Source organism: Peromyscus californicus, unplaced genomic scaffold (assembly GCF_007827085.1).
Source record: "Peromyscus californicus insignis strain IS unplaced genomic scaffold, ASM782708v3 Scaffold_4__1_contigs__length_199733344, whole genome shotgun sequence".
NCBI classification, from domain to species: domain Eukaryota; kingdom Metazoa; phylum Chordata; class Mammalia; order Rodentia; family Cricetidae; genus Peromyscus; species Peromyscus californicus.
In genome coordinates, this window is record NW_026294562.1 from 50,334,551 (window position 1) to 50,356,217 (window position 21,667).

Genomic DNA, 21,667 nt, shown 5'->3' on the forward strand with positions numbered 1-21,667 from the left:
TTTGTGTGGGTATATAACTGAAATACCTGAGAGATAAGGAGAAGTAGAAGACAGAGACTTGAAAGGACTAGAAGAGATGGAAGATGGGAAAGAACTAGATGATGGGGAAGAGCTAGATGATGGGGAAGAGCTAGATGATGGGGAAGAGCTAGATGGGAGAATTGAGATAGAACTTAGAACAGCAGAAAAATGCAGAGAGAAATCAGGCAAGAAAGGAGTTAAGTGGAGAATAGAAACTGTGTAGAGAGAGAACTGACTCAGAGGAATAAAATGTATGGACTAAAGAGTTTCATGTATGTGTAGATTCATTTGGGAATCCCTCAGATTAATTAATCCACCACTGGTAACATTTCTTCTGGAACTCTGGGAAAAGACTATAGAGGAGTTGGACCCCAATAGTCTTTGATATACAATTATATGTATTTATCAAATAAGTTCTACATTCTACTTTCTCATTTCAGTTCTATTGATGTACTTGATCTTTGTGTCCAGATATCACGCTATCTGGACTACTCTTGTTACCTTGTGACTTAGCAATGTTATTTTCAGTCATTTGGGATGTTTTCCCACAGGTTGTCACTATAACCTCATGTTTCCTGATGGGTGGAAAAGATCAGACAGGGAAAGTTCTGTGTCCTTCAAACTTTAAGTAACCTGTACATCATCCTGTCCAGCACTGTAACTGGAGTGCCACATGTAGCATTTATCTTTACACAAAATTGAAGTTTAGTTCTTTAGTCAAACAAGACCCCCTCACCCCCAGGTGCTCAGTGACAACATGTCTGCTTGTTTACAGTGCTGGTTTAGAATATGTCCTTTGTCATAGAATGTTATACTTAGTGCTGCTTATGCGAATACACATGATTCAGATGGGTAGTAGCCCATAATTCATCACAAATATTTAGGGTTCTCTTGATGTGTCTTTGAACTTTTTTTTATTTTAAAAAAGTTTTTTTTTTAAATTTTTCATACTAATCCAAGTACTCCTCCCTCCCCTTCTCTCGCAAACCCCACCTCCCCTCATCCCACCCTTCATCCACTCTTCAGAGAGGGTAAGGCCTCAGGGAAAGCACACAGACAACTGACCCAAGCTGTGAGCCCATGGATTCTGGCCTGTCAGCTGGGGAACATGCATGGGACCAAACGAGACCCTCTGAATGTAGATGGGTGACAGTTACATGGCTAGATCTGTTTGTGGAGGCCCTAGCAGTGGGACCAGGACTTATCTTGGGTGCATGAAATAGTTTTTTGGAACACATTCCCTAGGGTGGAATACCTTGCTCAGCCTTGACACGGGAGAGGGGCTTGGTCCTGCCTCAACTTGTGTGCTTCTGAACTTTTATTTTATTTATTGCACATTACTCTTTTATTATACTGATCTGGAAAGAGATTTAGTATTTATGCCCAAATGAGTTCTGAACCCACATGATAGGGTCAAGCAGCTAGAACATGATTCAGACAGTGAAAGACAAAAACCTGGACATGATCAAGGGGCACTTCACCTCTACAAGACTTTTAAATGACATTTCTTCAAAGTCCTATATTTTAAAAAATATTTTTATTTTAATTATGCATAAGCATATGTGTCTCAGTGTGTACATTCATATCATGAATACAGATGCTTGTGGGGCCAGAGTGTTGGATTCCTTAGAGCTGGAATTATAGGTTGCTGTGGACCACCTAGTGTAGATGCTGGGAATCAAACTTGGCCCCTTTGCAAGAGCAGTATATGACTTTAACCGCTGAGTCATTTCTCTAGCTCCCAGTCCTGTATTTTTTTTTTTTTGATGATAGCTGACTTTAAGTTGTTTTCTAATACTAGAGATGAAGAGAAATATCAGATCATTTGAAGGATGAGTGATGAGCAAGACATGCGTTATAGGAAGCATGACTGAACATTTCTGATGCTCCAGCTAATGTGGTGACAGCCTTCTTCAATCATCACACTTGATATTAATTCTGTAAAGAATATACTGTAAGCTTTCCTCTCAGTGAAGGCACTGAAGCTGTAGGCATTGTAGAGCCCTATAAATGGAAAACCTTAAGACATATTAAAGCCAGGATCTGATTGTTTCACAGGTGTCAGGTTATATCAGTGCTTCTGCAAATCTTTGACCAAGCTATTCTTTGTGGTCTTCTCTAAATGAAGCATGAAACCGTAATCCCAGAGCTGAGGATAGGGGAACTTTGGCTTTCTGAGGAACAGGTATGCTTCTCTGGTCATGCAAAAAAAAATTTCAAAGTAGTATGATTTCCACATACTCCCTGGAACAGTGTCAGAAATGTGCCTCGTTCCTTTAACCTGAGAATTGTTTTCCCGGCCTCCCCTCAAACCCAGTGGCTGCAGTAATAGCTGCCATATTTTTTGTAAGAACCACATGTTTATCTCTCATGTGATTAATCCAGGGCTAGCTAGCTCTTGTTTCCAAACTTCAGTTGCAGAGCAGTTATAGGCAATGAGGTATATGAAAAGGCTGCCTTCCTTTCATTTATGTGCAGAGAAAGAAGTAATAACATGGAAGGCACATTGCAACTCCTAAAATGGAGTTTGGTGGATCAGGTTGGCTGGATACCATTTCTTCTTAATGCTTTGATAGGACAGCTCTCCTCTCTAGCAGGCTGAGTTTGATGGCAGACTTATTTTCTATACGGTGGATGGAAGTCTATTTTCTTTTCTTCTAGATTTGTTTTACAGCCTCACTGCAGTTTCCACTCCCTCCTCTATTCCCAGTCCCCCCAACCAACGCCCCCCCCATCCATTTCTGTTCAGAAGAGGGGAGGACTCCCATGGATATCAACAAAACAAAGCACACCAAGTTGCAGTAAGAATAAGCACCTCCCCTTGTATTAAGTCTGGGCAAGGCAACTCAGTATGAGGACTAGGGTCCCAAATGCCAGCAAAAGAGTTAGAGACAACCCCTGCTCCCATGCTTAGGAGTCTTATAAGAAGACTAAGCTACACAACTGTCACATACATGCAGAGGGCCTAGGACAGTCCCACACAGGATCCCTGGTTGTCTTTTCAGTCTTTGTAAGCTCCTATGAGCCAAGGTGAGTTGATTCTGTGGGTTTTCTTGTGATGTCCTTGACTCTTCTGGCTCCCACAATCCTTCTTTCCTTTCTTCAGCAGGATTCCCTGAGCTCAGCCTGATATTTGGCTGTGGGTCTCTGTGTCTATTTCTATCATTTGTTAGATGAAGCCTCTCTGATGACAATTGGACTAGACATCAATCTATAAGTATAGCAGAATATCGTTAAGCATCATTACATTGACTTCTTTTTTTCTCCAGCTGTGTTTGGTTCTATTTTAGGTCTCTGGGCCATCCAGCCTCTAGGCTCTGGCACACCAGGCAGTGTCAAGGGTGGGGTCCCTCTTGTGGCATGGGTCTCAGACTGGTCTCAGTCATTTCTTGGCCACTCCCACAATCTCTGTGCCACCCTTACACATCCCATAGGCAGGACAGAGTGTAGGTCAAAGGCTATGTGGCTGGGTTGGTGGTACAATCCCTCCACTGGAAGTCTTGCCTGGTCACAGATGATGTCCAGTTCAGACTACATATCCCCTATTGCTAGGACTCTTATCTGGGGTCATCCTTGTAGATTCCTCGGAGTTTCCTTAGCACCAGGTTTCTACCTGACCCCTTTCCAGTCATCTTTCAGTATTCTCTCCCTGCCCCCCACTCCACCTGATCCCTCATGTTCCCATCCCCACTTGTCCCCAGTCCACCCATGAGATCTCTTCTATTTCCCCTTCCCAGGGAGATCCAAGCATGTCCCCTTTGAGCTCTCCATGTTACTTAGTTTCTCTGAGGCTGTGGATTGTAGCATGATTATCCTTTACTTTACAGGTAATATCCACTTATAAGTGAGTACATACCATGTTTCTCTTTCTGGGTCTGGGTTACCTCACTCAGGATCGTTTTTCCTAGTTCCATCCATTTGCCTTTAAATCTCCTGTTGTCCTGTTTTTAACAGCTGAGTAATACGCCATTGTGTAAATGTGTCACATTTTCTTTATCCATTCTTCACTTGAGGGACACAAGTGCCCTTGTGATATGATTGAGCATCCTTTGAGTATGTGCCCAAGAATCTATTCTATTTTCAATGTCAGTCCCCCTACCCCACCCACCATACTAGGTAGCTGCTGCTGCTGTGGTGTGTGTGTGTGTATGTGTGTGTGTGTGTGTGTGTGTGTGTGTGTGTGTGTGTGTGTGTGTGTAGGATAGATGTAACTGATGTGGAATCATAGTCTATCAGTTCCAGATAGAATATTTGTCATATTAGATGATGTTTGAAACCCTTATTCTGGGATTCTAGGGCTAATTCTAGATAAATCATCTGGGTAAATATTAACTTTATGATTCTATTAAAAACTTTATATTCATATTCATTAAGCTAACTTCCCTTTCTCTCCAATCATTTTTTTTGTTGTTGTTTTCAAGACAAAGTTTCTCTAACAGCCCTGGCTGCCCTGGAACTTGGCTTTGTAGACCAGGTTGGCCTTGAACTCACAGAGATCCACCTCTCTCTACCTCCCAAGTGCTGCGATTAAAGGTGTGTGCCACTATGCTTGGCTCTCTCTAACCATTTCTAAAGTAGTACACAAATCACAAAACATCTATATTTTCTCTTAGATTATCTGTACAACTATCAATTCTCTGCTTTTTTTCTCTTTGCTTTGCTTTTAGGCCTAAATTATTTTCTATGGAGTCTTTTGGATTAAATGGGTATAGTGTGAGTACCTTCAGTAGTGGCACTCAAGTAATCAGACAACAGTCGTCAGTTTCTTTGCAAAGTAAAACATGTGAACCTATTTTAGCAGTTCTCATAAGGTAAGAGAAGTCTATTATTTCCATGACTAATGGTAATTTGTTAGTTAAAACTTCACTGAAGTAACTGTGTAAATTTGAATTCTGTGTGTTCAGCATGCTTGCGTTTTACAATAGATCTTCCAGGCTTGGGCATTTGTTTCTGTCATAGACAGTACCTTGGTTAAATGTCCATAAGCTCGAATAGATTACTATTCAGGCTCCTTACATTATTTTGAGCACTAAATTGTTTTCAAGAGAGTCTGTGATAAGGAGAAATAGCTTTCGTAGACAGCCAACACTAGATCTCTGGTTTCTTAACATCTATAGAAAAGCAACTAAGAATATACATATATGATTTGGGGATAAAAGATACAGAGAAATAGGTCAGCAAAGCTTAAAAATTTCAAGAATTTGTTACTTCTCAGTGTTTTCCCCAGATAATACCTCCAGATAAATATTTTTGATCCACTTGTTGAAATATCATTGATGACATTACCCAATAGAGATTTGATTCTTCCCATTGCTTCAGGTTGAGCATCTGAGGTTTCTGGAAAAGGTGCTTGGTGAGTTTTCTATGAACGTGGTTTTTAACTTCTTTGCCCTTAACCCACAGGACCAACTGCCTGTGAACCACTGGATTGATGATCCCTGTGTTAAGATGCCCTTTGCTTCCTGAGATACAGAAGCAAGTGGTGTAATAACTAGCCTGGGACCCAGTTTTGGCCACACTGTTGTTTTGTTCAAGACCAGTAGTGACATCTGTTAACCTGTTTAAATGCCTTCTGGGATTTAGGAGACTATAGCTCTGTAATGTCATGTTTAAATGTTTTACTGAGTTATTTCTAAGGGCATTTGTCACCAGAACTTCCTATTTGGAGGCCAAAGCTCTAATAAAGCTGTTACCGTATGAGAGCTTCCTTATAAGTCAGGCCACATGATGATTCCTTCTCCCACATTAAAATATGAAACACTCAAAGAGCATGTGTCTCTCAGCTTGAATTTGGGCTTTGAAAGGGGTGTTCTAATTCATCTGTGAATTTAAATTATCCAGTATATCTGTAAAGGTAATTTCAAAGCAATATGGAAGTCTATGCTTCTGAGCACACATTGTTAAGGGTGCTGGGCCAAACTCATTCTCATTGGCCCAAATCACATGAAAATGAGGACAACTAATGAAGTGAAAGAAAGTACACTGACTGTTAGCTTCAAAGCTCAGCCCTGAGCTTGCTCCAGAATCCTACAACACAACAAACAGGTCACTAAGGAAGGGTGTTGTGTCATGGAAGTGTCCCAACTTACATTTTTCCAATAGGAAATTGGAATTCTTATGTTTTTCCATTGTGTCTGGTGCTGCTGCCAAGACTGAGACTCAGCTTCTAGATTTGCCAATATGGAACTCATGAACTGTCTTAGTGAAGGCTTGACTGAAGTGAGTTTAGTATGTGGGATCCCATGTAAGAAAGATGTGAAGTGTAGATGGTGCAGAGTGCAGAATGTTATTCCCACAAGGTAGCCTTCCAGAAAGAATTGCATAAACTATAACAAGTTGATGGGTGATACTGCTCTCTTCAGGAGATCCATCCTGACTGAAACTTATCTTCATATTCTGGGGTTAAGGGTGAGTCTCTAGGTGGCTAATCTTATGTCCCTATATTCCCTCTTGGTGAGCTCATCCATATTAGTTACTCTAATTGGCATCTCTATGCTGGTAGACTTAAGTTGTATTTCAAGCTTAGGCTCTATCTCCTAGCCCCTGTCTTAGAATACACATCTAAACGTGCATTTTTCTGTACAAATCCATCAGGTTATTGAATAGAAGGGTTGGTCAAGTATGTGATACAAGCCAGTGCACACAGCTTGCCATGAGAAGATCTTTATCCATCGATGACTTCTGCGTGTTTTCCCTTTGGCCACTCACAGTGTTGAGAAACTTGCACTTAAGGACTGATATTTAAATACTTTTTTACTGCTTCAGATCTTAAACAAAACCAGCTTTCTCTCTTTACAGCAAGGACACAGGAATGAAGAATATAAGGATGGCCTAAAACAGTATGGGATGCTGTCCAGAGGCATTCAGCAGGCAGTGTGTGCAAACTTCTGTACATGCATCAACATAAAAGATATAGTATTCAGTTTGATTCTGTGAGCCCTCAGACTTCCATGGGCCACATATAGACTTTGCTTGCTTAAATAAAGCCAGGCATGGTGGTGTACACCTGAAAAACCCAGTCGCAGGGAAGTAGTGACAGGAGAGTCAGGAACTCAAGGCCAGCTTGGGATACATAAGACCCTGTTTCAAAACACCTGAAAAGTGCTTGAATAAGGTTTAAGATTCTTACCTCTGCTTCATCTCTGTTCAATTTTCTTTGTAGTTACATTTAGATTTCATCACTAACAGCAAAACTCTGTATTAAAGCTGGATTGTGAAGATGGATTTTGTTTATTCCTTGCCTTTGTGTAATCTTTGGAATATCCCTAAAACTCTACAACCAGCTGAGCCTAAGTTTGAGGAAAATGGTCATATGGTTTATACACATACACACACACACACACACACAATAGACACAAATATGTATATTCATATTGATAATTTGGAACAGAGTGTTTACACTTGCTATGTCTTTTAGTATTCACCACAATTTATGTAGTATTTGTTTTCTTTGTACAGACACATGCCTTAAATTTTATTTTTGAGAATTTCATGAATGAATACAATAAAATATGATTACCCTCCTTTTCCCTCCAACTTCTTTTATGTCCCTCCCAACATGTCCCCTCCCTATTTCATGTCTTTTTAAATTAAAACAAATTTAAAAATTAACTTATTCTACATGTATGGGGTGTTTTGCCTGAATGTATGTCTTAGCACCACATGTGTGTCTGGTGACTGAGAAGACCGGAAGAGGGTTTCATATCCCCTGGAACTGGAATTACATATGGCTGTGAGCTGTCATCTGGCTGCTGAGAATTGAACCCAGGACTTCTTGAAGAGCAATCAGTGCTCTTAATGACTAAGCCATCTCTCCAGCCCCCACCCCTATTTCTGAAAACTCAGTAGGTCCAGTTAGGGCTGCCCATATGTGCATGGATGTAAGACCATCCACTGGAGTGGGGGAACCTACCAGTGGCCCCACCCTCAAAAAAAGTTTCTTCCTCTCTCAGCAGCTATCACCTGCCAATAGCTCCTCAGTAAGGGGTGGGGCATGGACAGCATCCCTCCCATCAGTGCTGGAGTTCCAGCTGAGCCTTAGTTTATTTAAATTTCTAAAATTTACATGACTAGACTGGAAAGGATGGTAAGTCTAGAGGTTAAGCTATTCTCTAGTCGAGGCCTTTTAAAATTACCTTAAATGTTTATACAGGCATGGTTTAAAATGTAAATGGAGCCCAAACAGATGTTAGATTACAGCAGAAATATTAGTAACATTGGTGAAATGTTTAGAAAAGAAAAATGAAAGAAAAATATCAGATGGCTTATCCCGTCTTCCCCTGGTAGTTGGTGACTGGGCTTTTCAAGCTTACTTTAACTTTTTTATTATGTGTTATGTGCCTGCGTTTATGTTGATGTACTATGTGCTTGTAGTGCCCACAGAGGTCAGAAGAGGCTGTCTAATCCTCTGGGATTGGAGTTACACACAGCTGTTGACTGTCATGTGGGTGCTAGGAATCAAGCCCAGGTCTTCTGGAAGAGCAGCCAGTGCTCTAAACAGCTGAACTATCTCTTTGGCTCCCATCCAAGCTTTCATGATACAGAGGGTGGTGTGGAACACAGACTTGGGGATTATGTTGCTTATCTGCTCATGTGATGCTGGAAATGCAAGTTCTTTTGATAACACTCAGAGAAGCATTGTGTTTGTACAGCTGCCCAGACTTTGTGGGGGATTTGCTCCAGGACTCTCCACAGATACCCACATCTCCATATGTTAAAGTCCCTTTTATATCACATAATTTGCCTTTTGTGTATAAACTATACAGATTTCCAAATACTTTTAATCATCTCTATATTGCCTTTAGTACTGGGTAGAGTGCAAATGCCACAGAGAACATCACACTGTGTTATTGAGATAACAGCAGGAGTCTGAAGATGTTAGCACAGATACATGTTTTTTTCAAATATTTGCATACAGAATTGGTTGTATCTGCAGATGTGGAACTAACACATATAGGGAATTGACCATACCGTTTGAAACAGACTGAAACCTTGAAAATATAATTAACATGTAATTGAGCAGTAATAGACATTCAATCCAGACTCCTAATCTTACGTATTGTTACCTGTTGACATCCAACTTTACTTTATACAGTCAGTATAGGGTTGGGCTCCTATAAGGTTTCCTTTTTCCATGTTATCATGTATGCTGATGTTGTCCTTGTTCAGGCCATGCAATTCTCTGACGTTTCTGGTCCTCTGCCATAAGTTTTGTGACCCCTCTTCCATGATGTTTCCTGAGCCTTAAGTGCAGGAGTTGTGGGGCCGGGCACCACATGATCCTTTCTTTTTTGCATTTTGATTAGTTGTGGTTTCCTGTAATGGTCTCTATTGCAAAGAGACCTACAGGTGAATAAGGAATGCTAAGAGCAGGAGAAAAGTCTTCTCAGAGAGGAGTCCCCCAGTTGGTTATCTAAGTGGTCAGCCCTGAAATCATATACATACAAGTAACGTTATGTAGACTGAGCAGGTCATAGCTATATTTATTTATATATATATTTAGGAATATATATATATTTATATTTTTCTATGTAGATGTGCATATATATTTATACACACATATACATGTTTAACAACAAAGAAAAAGAGGGCAGAGGCTGTGAATTTGAGAGAGAACAAGGGTGGAGTACATAGAAGGGGCTGAAGGGAGAAAAGAGAAAGGGGAAATTAAGTAATTATATTTTAGTCTCAAAAATAAAAAATATAAAGACTACACTCTCATGTTCACGTCATGACTGACACAATCAGAATATGACGTAGACATACTTGTCCCACACCTATATTGCTTAGTATTGGAATATGAATAAAGTTGTGTATTATATATCCATATGAAGTACTTTCTTCTGGTAAAATGATAGCAAGGTTTGAAAGGATTGATATAACTAAAACACTACTAGGAGGCGTCAATAGAATTGGATCTGTGGAGTTTTGTTATTCCAAGAAAAACGTTTTTTCCTTTGGGTTCCCCTTGTCTAGGCATTTATATTCCTAATCAATACTTTTTATCATTTTTTTTGGTGACTCAGCCATCAAACTCATGTCAATTAAGAAATAATTGTCTTTTAATTTAACATATATGTGATTTAGAGTATTTGTACATCAGCTCAAAGCTTATGACATCTGAAAAATTATGCAATAAACACTATTTCCAACAACATGGTAGTTACTGTCATATTGTAATTGTGGGTGTCCAGGTGACTTTAACAGTCCATATGCAAACAGTTATCCATTGACACATTTTAAAATATAATATTTTAATCAATTCTTTGAGAATTTCATATATTATACAGTGCAATTTAATAATATTTACTACTGACTCGTCCCCATAATTTTTCTCAGCTCTACCCCTCTCTTGATGCCCCCCAACTTCTCGGCCTCTTTTTGTTATACCCCACTGAGTGTAATTTGTGCTGCACAGGTGGGACTATCCACTGGCCCACGATCAACCTACCAGGTATGCCTCTTTGAGCTTTGGGGTTTAAATAATCAGAAGAACCTGACTTTTAAGTAGTTAGCATATTGATGAGAGCCCCTCACCCCTGAAGGCTACCTAAATAAGTAGAAAAGTGAAGACAGCTGAACTTGGGCTGCCAGACAAAATCACTTAAACCAGTCACGACTTCCCCTTTGTTTCCATAGTGATTCTGAGCTGGAAGTCTGCCTAAATGAAGGTCTCTATGGCTTTGGAGGTCTTAGTTCTCTTTCCTGTCTTGGTTTGGCCTTGTGCTGGGAACATCGAAGGTAAATGAGCATTTGGAGATACTTCCTTTAAAGGGTTGTGCATAAGATTGCCTTCCACGCAGGTCCTTTTGGAGAATGCCTCCTTGAAAGGGTAGTGTGAAATGTTTTTTTGTTTTTTTTTTTCTGTTCAGGTCCTCTCCTCTTTGCAGAGCTGTGATGTTGCTATAAATTTTCTGGAATACAAATACTTTCAGGCCAAGTAGACATTTTCCTCTTTCTGCGGAATGTCTAAGTTCTCAGACATCTCCCTTTCCTATGTTTTGGTCTTTTCTTTGTCATGCATCTCATTTACATAAATACTCCATGCTTCTGTGTCTCAGCCTTTTCAAACCTACTGGCAGTTATCTGTTCTTGGTAGTATTGAAATTAATTGTATTCTGTCTCTGAAACTGACCTTCCTGCTTCCAGAATCTTCGTATTTCCACTTGATATTACTTTTTGTTCTTTTAAAAGTATTGCCTTGTCTAGTAGTGTTGATAGACATCTATAATTCTAGGACTTGGGAAGGGGAAGCTGAAGAATCAGGAGTTCAAGGCCATCTTTGGCTACATAGCAATTTCAAGGCTAGTCTTGGCTACAGAAACATACACACAAAAGTACTGTTCTGCGAGTTACCCACATCAGATCTTTGATGATCCTAGGAAGCCAAGAAGATTAAAATAAATCAATTTTGTCCTGTTTACAAGTTTATTTTGCTATTCCCCCCCATTTTACCTGCCTGGAATCAAGGTATTTCTTAGCTTTAAGAACTGACTAAATGCTAGCTTTTCTAAGGCAGAATTCTCTGTTATTATTTACAAAGTTGACTTGTCTATTGCCCTCTGTTGGGAGTGGGGTTTCTTTCAGAACTGATGTGCAGGTTTCTTATCTCTTTGGGCTGGAAACCTTGTAGGAGTAAGGACCATATACAGTCTGACATCCTGTCACTTAAGATGAACTCTTTAGGCTAGTGCAGCTGAATTAGTGCAGTAGTTAATTGCTGAAATTAATGACACATACAGAGACAAAGTGATAACTGGCCTATTCTGGCTCTCTGGGATGCAATGAGTAAGGTATCTGTGCTCTGGTTGTAGTTAATGTTTTTGGGGGCAAGGAAGAATTTGCTTCAGTTAATATATCCAACATCTATACATGGTCCTCAGTAGTTTCTCAGATGTTGGAGGGACCACTGTATAGCATCAAGCTGATTGGAATGTGGGGATGGGTAGCAATAGTGAAGCTAAAAGCACGGACTTCCAATATGCCCAAGTCTACTTACTCTTTCAAACCCAGCTTTAATCTCAGGTGTCGAGATATATTTTTTCTTTTAAGGAAGATCTTTCTGATTCTCCTATTGAGGGGATATTAGAATAACATTTTAAACATACAAAGATGCATAGATGTAGAACACCTGCCTTCTCCAAATCTGAATTTCCCCAAATTTGCCTTTCTTCTTGATGGTGGATTATCTGTAAACGCCAAATACTCACAGGCCCCATTGATTTTGGAGGCCTCTGTGGCCACACACTCATTGACTACATATATCTTCCATTATGGGAAAATCCAGTATGGGAAGCTCTTCCTGATGCACCCATTAAGAGCAATGTAAGTGGTTGACTTCCTGAAAATTTCAATGCAGAGGCCAAGGGTGAGTTGTACCTAAGGGCGGGTTTTACAACAAAACTCTTTCAGCACTTCCAAACCTGGAGGTGGGGGGAGTTTTCTCTCTTCTTACTCCTTCTTCTCATGGCTGAGGCTGTTTTGAGTTCCTCTGGACTATATTTTTTCTTTGTCTTCTCCCAAAGATTGTGGGAATACATCATTCCCTTTCACATACTCCTGAATAGTAGTAGTGTAACTTTTGTTTATGTTGCATTTGTTTAACTTTGTGAAGCTGTGTTGCTATGCCTGTCTAAAACATCTGATGGTCTAATAAAGAACAGGCCAATATTGAGGCAGGAGAGAGAATTAGGCAGGGCTGGCAGGCAGAGAGGATAAATAGAAGGAGAAATCTGGGAGGAGAGGAAAAAAAGAGTGCTAGCAGCCAGAGAAGGAGCAGGACTCCAGGGGCCAGCCACCCAGCTACACAGCAAACCATAGAGTAAGAGTAAGATTTATAGAAGTAAGAGAATGGAAAAAACCCAGAGGCAAAAAATAGATGGGTTACTTTAAGGAAAGCTGGCAAGAAACTTAGCCAAGCTAAGGCTGAGCATTCACAAGTAATAATAAGCCTTCAGTGTGTGTGATTTATTTGGGAGCTGGGTGTCAGGCCCCCTATAAAGAGAAAAAAAGAGCCAAGAAACAAAACAATACTTCAGAAGGAAAAAATAATTTTATTTTGTTATCTTTGTATATTGATGATTTCCAACTGTGAAGTATCAGACATCTATGTATGTGAGAGTAATTAAAGAGATGTATTTTGAAGATAATGGTAATCTCAAAGTCTTTCATAGGCTGTTATTTAAGCCATGTTTGCTTTTGACAGAAAAGTAGCTCTCTCTTGAAGGTAATACACACCTGACACTTTCTCATGTGTATCTTTCTGCAGTGGTGATAAATTGTTCTATAGACTGGGTGATGGTCTTTGTTAGCACACATTCCAAGAACAGAATCCGTCCATATGTTTTCGCTGATGAGTTAGTTCTGGGACAGGGCTGTTCTGCAACTCAAATACATACATATCAATATGATTTTGTCTACCCTGTTCATGACTGTGGCATCAGGACAAAGGTGAGAATGATGCTGTCTATAAAAGTATTGAGTGTTCTGTCATGCATATTTGTTTACTGTTAACATTATGGTCCTTTAATCAAACTGCATCCCTGATCCTGTTGATAATTACTAATGAGTCCAGTACATTCAGCTTCCCCACTTACCTGTCACTGATTATTTAGTCACTTGCTTGCCCAGAACCTTGTAGCACAGATCTGAATAGATTCTAGCCTATTTCACAAAAGCTTAACAAACAGCTTTTAAGCAAGATTTTATTTTTATTTATCTGTATTTGTGTATGAATATGTGCACTGTATCCAGGTGCCTGTGAAGGCCCAAAGAGGACTTCTGATTCCCTGAAGTTGGAGTTACAGATAATTGTGAGCCACCTGACATGGGTGCTGGGAATCAAGCTTGGGTTCTCTGCAAGAGCCTCAAACATTTTTGCTCACTTAGCCATCTTCCCAGCCCCTTGGCAAACAGTTTTACTTTTTAAAGTACTCCTAATGTGCCAGACCATCAATCCTCACAATATGCATGATAGTCAGTGTCCAGTCATCTGAAATCTGTCCATGCTCCAATAGGAAGTGTGCCTACAGGGCAGTGGATTTTCATTGGAATTAGGTATCTGTTGGCTATTCACCTAGGGATGAATCTGAAACTGTATTCTCATTCTGAGACATTGTTTTCCTATAGATTTTAAATTTATATTTGTACTATAGTAATATTTTGAGCCATTCACTGATTATCTTAGTCACCTATGATAGGGTCCTGCATTTGAAAAATGAGGCACCTGCAGTTTCAGATGGTGTTTACGTAGTCGGCCTGGGGTGATTAAGGGGCTGGTGGAGGTTACGATATCAAGACAGACCGATTTCCTGCCAAAACACATGGTTTAAACCACTTTTGTTATTTGACTCTAAACCGTGTTACTCAACCAAAAACAAAAAACAAAAACAAAACTGCCGAGGTCTTGAGAGATGGTCGTATGGATAAGAGTGCTTTCTCTGCAAACATCGGAATCTGAGTTTGAAAGCCCACAAACCACGTAAAAGGCCAGGCTTGGCTGTATGGGCCTGCAATCCAAGCACTGGGGAGTGGAGATCATTGGATGCTGAGGGCATGCTGGCCAGCAAGCTGAGTCCAAATGGTGAGCTTCTGGTTTAATGAGGGCTCCTGTCTACTGGTGATAGGTGGAGTACTTTGGCCTCTGTATGTGCACAAATGGGTGGGTACCACCACACGCTCACATGTATCAGTACATAGAAAGAGATGGAGACAGACAGAGACAGACAGACAGACAGAGACATAGAGACACACACTGAGACAGAGACAGAGACAAAGAGTCAGAGAGGTACAGAGACACACACAAAGACACACAGAGACACACAGAGAGGTGACACAGAGAGAGATAGACAAATAGACAGAAACAGGGATCCACAGAGAGAGACACACAGAGAGGAATAGAGAGAGACACACAGAGACACACAGAGAGATACAGAGAGAGAGACAGAGCCAGACACACACACACAGAGAGACAGAGGCAGACATAGATAACTATTGAAAGCTTTTCATTGATAATTTATTACACAATCTCTTAAGTGGCAGTTTGTTTGCTGCATGTCTTGGGATGCTCCTATCACAAGGTACTTTCAATTCACTATTACAGTCCTCCTTTTCTGTCTCATTCTTCAGTGGCTGGACCTTCACATGCACCTGAGAATGACGGAAGCCATCTTTTGAGATAATTGAGGCTTTATGTTTTGTGTTCACATCTGTGCATGGCTCTTGCATTGCTGGGGTGCTCTCCTCCTAAACCATGTGATTTCCTAGGTTATCTCAAAGGACACGCTCTGTTTTGAAACTGAGCTGTACTTTATGCCAAGGAGCACTAGTTGTGAACCTCAGACAATCCCTTTGCAGTGTTCTGCCTCTCGGTGAGTCCTGCAGACCGTCTCCTTTGAGCTGCTCTCACGGGAGCAGAGATTTTAGAGGCTATATCCTGACTTGCCCACGAGAAGAATTCAAACAAACCCCAAATTATTATTAATAAACTAGTTCAGTAGATGCCCTCTTATCTTTCATTTTTAAAAATTAAATACGTTACCTAATTTTAGAATCAAAACATTACAGAGTTGAAAGATTCTAATATAATCTAGTGGATTGAGATTATTTTACAGTTTTGTAGTTTACAGATACAAATCAAGATAATCAAATACTTTATCATCTTTATTAAGTAGAATTAGACATTGAGACATACATACTTTCTATAAAATTATATATATATTAATTTGGAAATCTGGAAATTTAGTTTTTGTAACATTTACTTGTTCATTTAATTATTTTGTGTGTGTGGATATGTGATCCAGTGTTTGTATGGAGGTCAGTGGACAACTTTTGGGAATTGTTGCTCTCCTTCCAATCTGTGGGGTCTGGGCATTGAACTCAGGCCATAAGACTTGTTGACATACACCTTTACCTGTTGAGCCATCTCACTGATCCGTGGCATCAATGTATTTTGCTGTTATCTCCTTATAGTACACTTCTCCTGATAAACTTTATTTCATGTGAGGAGACTGCATGGCTAAAATGTGAATGGAAAATCAATCTGCCCCTTTAATATGAACTTGCAGAGGATGAAGAAGAATTTGTCCACCTGTATGATTAAATGCACTTGCTTGCAGTTTTATGGAACTAATGTTGGATCCTGAATGTCTTAGTTTAGGTTTTTATTGCTGTGAAGAGACACTGTGACCATGGCAACTCTTATAAAGAAACACTTATTTGAGGTGACTCGCTTACAGTTTTAGAGGTTCAGTCCATTATCATGGTGGGGAGCATGGTGACATGTAGGCAGATGTGGTGCTGGAGCTGAGAGTGCTACATCTTGTAGGCAACAGGAAGTCAACTATCTGAGCCTGCCAGCACAGTGACACACTTTCTCCAACAAGGCCATGTAACAGTGCCACTCCCTTTGGAGGCTGTTTCTTTCAAAGCACCACATGCCCTATAGGAACTTTGAGATGGAATGCAATAGCATTCTTGTGCACTATTTACCATGTCATAGAAATGTTTGTGTTAAATGTTGTAGACCCTTAGGGGACAAGTGTAGAAACCACAGAACAACTTATATAACCTTGTCTAATGTATAAAAATACTTAACATCAAAAGAGAATTTAGAGCTCAGAGCAAATGTGCAATATCTTTTAATATAGCAAATTATACTTCTGTGTTTGTTTTTGTTTCTTTCACTGTGGTAAAATACAAGATAAAATTGACCATCTTTACCACCTTTAAGTGTGGATTTTAGTGGCAAAAAATACGTTTACCTTGCTAGTATTTCTGACCTTCCATATAACTATTTCCTAAGGTAAACTAAGTTGAGGGATTTAGTGATATTCTGGGTTGTATCAGAACCCCTAATAAAAGCCAAACTTGATTAAGTCATGCATATACACGCATAAATACATACAGATTTTCCATATACTACCAATTGCTGGTGTTATGTGGAGTTCTGACCTGTTGCCTCAGGCCTAGGGCTTCTGCAGAGTCTTTCGGATTAACAAGAGATAATGGACATTCCTCTGCAACAGTAATTACTATCCTGTTTCTTGCTTACCTTCCTTAGAAAAATGATGGCTATGGGCTGGAGAGATGGCTCAGCAACTAAGAGCACTTATTTCTTTTGCAGATGACCTGGGTTCGATTCCTAGCACCCATATGGTAGTTCACAGCCATCCATATCTCCAGTTCCTGGGGAAACAAAGTCCTCTTCTGACTTCCTTAGGCACCAAGGCATGCACATGGTGCACATGCTTACTTGCAGGCAAAACATTCATACACATAAAATAAATAAATCTAAAACTTTAATATGATGGCTAGTCAGACAGACATACACTATCAGAGTTTTGGTGCATAGATTTTTAAGGTTGTACATAAATACATATCCATCCATTCACATTCAAAAATCCAAATCACTTACTTGCCAGAAACTCCCTATGTAGACCAGGCTGGCCTTGAACTTGCAATGATTCTCTTGCCTCTGTCTCCTAAATCATTATATTGAAAATGATGGTGTTTAGTATAGATAGAATGATTTGACCCCAAGTCTAGACTCAGCAAGACGTGGCACCAAGAACTCCAACTTTGATTCTCTCTTCCCTTTTTCTTTAGGAAGTCACCGTGATTTACACCAGTGTCTCCTGATGAGGACCCAAAAGTGGGTTCAAATTTCTTTATGGTTGACTTTGAAGCCATGCCCAAAGAGTTGGGGTTATTAAATGTTCACCAATCTGTTTCCTCCTGAATAGGAGCTGAGAACAGTGTGGGCATCGTGAACTTCACTGTAAAACAAACCCCTTTTCAATAAGAAGAACAATGCTGGCATACATTTCTCCTTAGACATCTCATTCCTGTACACCAATGAAATAAAGGCTCTGCCTATGGAGATGTATTCTTCAATAATTTTATTCATGGATATGGCTTATTAATTTGAGTTACCTAATAGACAATTTATATTATCCATTAAAATTTTGTTTTCTGTTTTGTACCTAGATTCAAGAATATGTCCTTCATGGTAATTTTGAACATTTAAAGTTTATTTTTTAAATTGTGGTATGTGAGTGTACATGTATACCATGATACATATGTAGAGGGCAGAGGACAGCCTGTGGGAGTAGGTCCTCTTCTTCAACCACGTGAGTCCCAAGGATGGAACTCCGATTGTCAAGATTGGTGGTATTAACCTTTATCTGGTTATCCATCCTACTAGCCCATATGTTTTGATCTAATAGAAATATGTTCTAAGTGTTTTCAGTAAGAATGATGAACAGTGGTAGGTGTATGTCTCAGAATAGAAACTTTGGGCTTAATTTAAATTTTAACCTAACTCCCAGGAAAGATAAATATTCTCTTGTTTGCAGACACTTGAATTTGCTTAGTGTCTTAATTTAAAAAGCTATGTTCTAACCCTAATTTAATGTGACAACATATTCAGATGACTAATCTAGAAGAAAATTCAACTCATGGTTTTGAATTTAAGCAAACAGCCCCATTGCTGAAATTTGATACCATCTCATTTCCTTCCATAATGTTTCATCCACATTTGAAACAGTTGATCGAGGTTGGCAGGTATGGACTCATCCTCTGGGGGCAGTTGACTAGATTATTTATTGCCAAGTACTTCTGTCTTTTTTCCTCTCAGACAGAGCCTGCCCTCAGAGCATGAGCCCATAAGCACAGAGGCAGATGAGTATAGGTTAATGTCTCTTAATCCATGAGACAAAATATGTCTTTCTCCCTTCAAGTATGGTTTTTATAGTCTATCACGGCAGTAGAAAAGTTGACTAATAGGCAAGGCAGTTCCGTTTTTCCCGTCAGCATTCTTAGGGTGTAAGATGAACAGTGCTGGAACAGCCAGGCTTCAGGAGGATGATTCTAAAACATCTTATCCTGATGCTCAATCTCACAGTCCAGCCGGTTAGACTGAGGTGGGAAAGCAATGTGTCTTAAATGCACATGGACATTTAGGGATGAGCCAGGAACAAATCAAGCTTCCTCCTTTATTTCACTATTTAACCTTCTTTAATTATCATGGCTGTTGTTTTCCTATTAGAGAAATATGTGCTGGTTTAATGCATACAAAGATGCCTATTTTGACTTATAAAATGCCACTTCATGTGACTTCAATGCTTTACATGCATTCTGTCCTTTGAACCTTTTACTGTCGTGGGTACTCTAACTTTCAGGTTACGAATGAGACAGCTGAACCCTCAAGATCTTTTTTATGACTTTTCAGTTCTAAATTCAAAGAAAAAATCTTAGATCCATTTTCTTCCACTTCTGTATGTTCTTTATTCTTTCCACAAATCATGTTCTTGCCGTTTCTTTCTTTTGTGATATTCTATCTGCAATGGTTTTCACTAAAGCAGTATGTGGGTGCAGTGGGAGTAGGGGTGGGAATGTGTTATGCCCTTTACCACTGTCCTTTCTACCAATTCCTTGTGACTTCTGTCCAGGTCTACTCTTCTATCTGTCCCTGCACTTGGCTCTGGGCTCAGGGGTAAGCCTTGGCTGCAGAGCTCCTGCTGAGCTTCGGCTTGCCTCATATCCACAGTCTCTCATCCCCAAACTGTCCTTCAGTTGTGGTATCATACCTTCTTCCTCTTTCATGTGCTCTGTCCACACTTACAATCTGGCTTTCAGAACTGGGACCTCACTTTTCATTCTTTTTCTCTTCCACAACCCCCCGCCCCCGACTTTACCCTCTCTTATCACTTAGAATATTGGTGGTAACATGGACATTTCTGATGAGATCTTAGCAGTGAGGAATAAGAGGCTGGAAACCAAAGTCAAATTTATCCTTTTTATGTAGCTGCAAAAAAGTTGGCAAGATTCCATGCATGAACTGGAGGTGTATTTGGTAGAGTGCTTGTTTACTATGCACAAAGCCCAGAATTTCATCCCCAGCACTATGTAAACCAAGCATGAAGATGCGTGCTCATAATCTGAGACCTTGGGGAGGGAGCAGGCTCAGAAGTTCAAGGGCGGCCTTGCCTCTACCGAGGGTCTGAGGCTAGCTTGAACTACATGAAACCCTGTGTCATTAAAAGGGGTTATGTTTGTATCCTAGGACTTTATAGGATATAGAATGTAAGAGTATTCCAACTGCCATGTGATCATTTTAACAACAGACAGTGAAGTCCAAGAAGGAAAGAGCTCAATGTGGAATTTGTAATTGAAAAAAGAGAAACCAAAATGGAAGGAGTTGAAAATATTTACAGAATGGCCAGGTGAAGAATACAAAGTCATGTGGGTAGCTAAGGGACCAAGATTAGCATAGTCAGAGGGATCATAGGCAATGAGAGAAAAGTCCAAGGATTTCAGAGCTCTTCAAGGCTTCTTTTTCAAGCCTGGAGCTCTAGAAGAACAGAATGCTTTGGGAGTTGGACACAGGATGGCCTCCAAGTGCTCCCTGACATAGCCCCTAGAACTCCACTCCTAATATTCTAGAACAGCACTGCTCAGATGTTTCATCCATGGCTCAAGTAAGCTGAGGTGTGGGTAAGCCTGCTTCAGAGAAGGTGCAAGATGTGAACCTTGGTACAGCCCATAGGTCACCAATTCTCCAGGTGTATAAGATGCAAGATCTATGAGGCCATTTTAAAAGAATGTTACAGACATTATGGAGGCCTGGGCAGAAATGTATAGGCATAAAGCCCTCATGGAGGCCAGACTGTGGGAACAAGCCATTCCTATCATACAGAAACCACTTGACCTCTAGCTTCAGAGGGCTGCAGGCAAAAGACCCCAACCTGAGAGATCCAAAGCCTCAGATAATGCCCAAAAGGGGTACAGGGAGTCAAGGCAAGGCACTGGAGGACTATTATTCATCTTAGCACTCCCAGATCATGGGACATGGATGATGTCATGATCAACAGCATCATGGGAGTGAGGTGTAAGCAGAAGTAGGTCCTAATAGAAGATGGAGTTTGGACTCTGTTAGTTATTCTTATTGCTGTGACAAAATACCAGATAAAATCACCTCAAGAAAGTTCTATCTCTGTCCACAATTTGAAGGTCAAATGCCAAAGGAGGTGTGGTGACAAGGGCTGCTCTAGCTGTGACATCAGACTGCTTACACTCTCTGAAGTCAGGAAGCAGAGAGAGATGAATGCTGGCACTCAGCACTTTCTACTTTTCATCCAGCCCGGGGCCTCAGACCATGGGATGTTGAATCCCATATTCAGGATTCGTATTCCAAGTTAAGCTTCTATGGGACCTCACGGAAGTATTCAGTCATATTTCATTTCCCAGCTGATCTTAGATGGTTCATTATGAGCACCCATACTCTTTTCTTTCACATGTTCTCCCTCACTCTTACTCTGCTGTGACATGGCATGAAGGACCCCAGCAGGTGCCAATGTTCTGGCATTGGACTAATCAGCTTCTATGACCATGAGGCAAATAAACTTGTATTTTTAATAGCTCACCCCGGTCAGTGGTATTCCCTTACACCATCAGGCAATGGACAAATATAGCTGGTTAAATGTGAGGGAGTCAGTTTATCTTTTCTATGCCAGCTTTATCTTCCATCCCATTGACTTAGGAGTGTTATCTAGGTCGTGGGTTATCCCGAAGATAGAAGAAATAGGTGCCGTGAAGCAAATTGAACAGCAAGCAGCAGCTGATATATAGTAAGCATAATATATTTAAG

The 21,667-nt window shown here is 40.2% G+C and overlaps 1 protein-coding gene across 1 annotated transcript; it reads left to right on the top strand.

Annotated features, from left to right (window-relative positions):
- Positions 1-10,685: 10,685 nt before the first annotated feature.
- On the top strand, positions 10,686-17,826 carry Oosp2 (oocyte secreted protein 2). Its single transcript, XM_052760084.1, has 4 exons — positions 10,686-10,761; positions 13,289-13,470; positions 15,286-15,389; positions 17,641-17,826. Exons 1-4 carry the CDS (start codon positions 10,686-10,688, stop codon positions 17,756-17,758), a joined length of 480 nt encoding a protein of 159 aa, XP_052616044.1. The 3' UTR covers positions 17,759-17,826.
- The last annotated feature ends 3,841 nt before the right edge of the window (positions 17,827-21,667 follow it).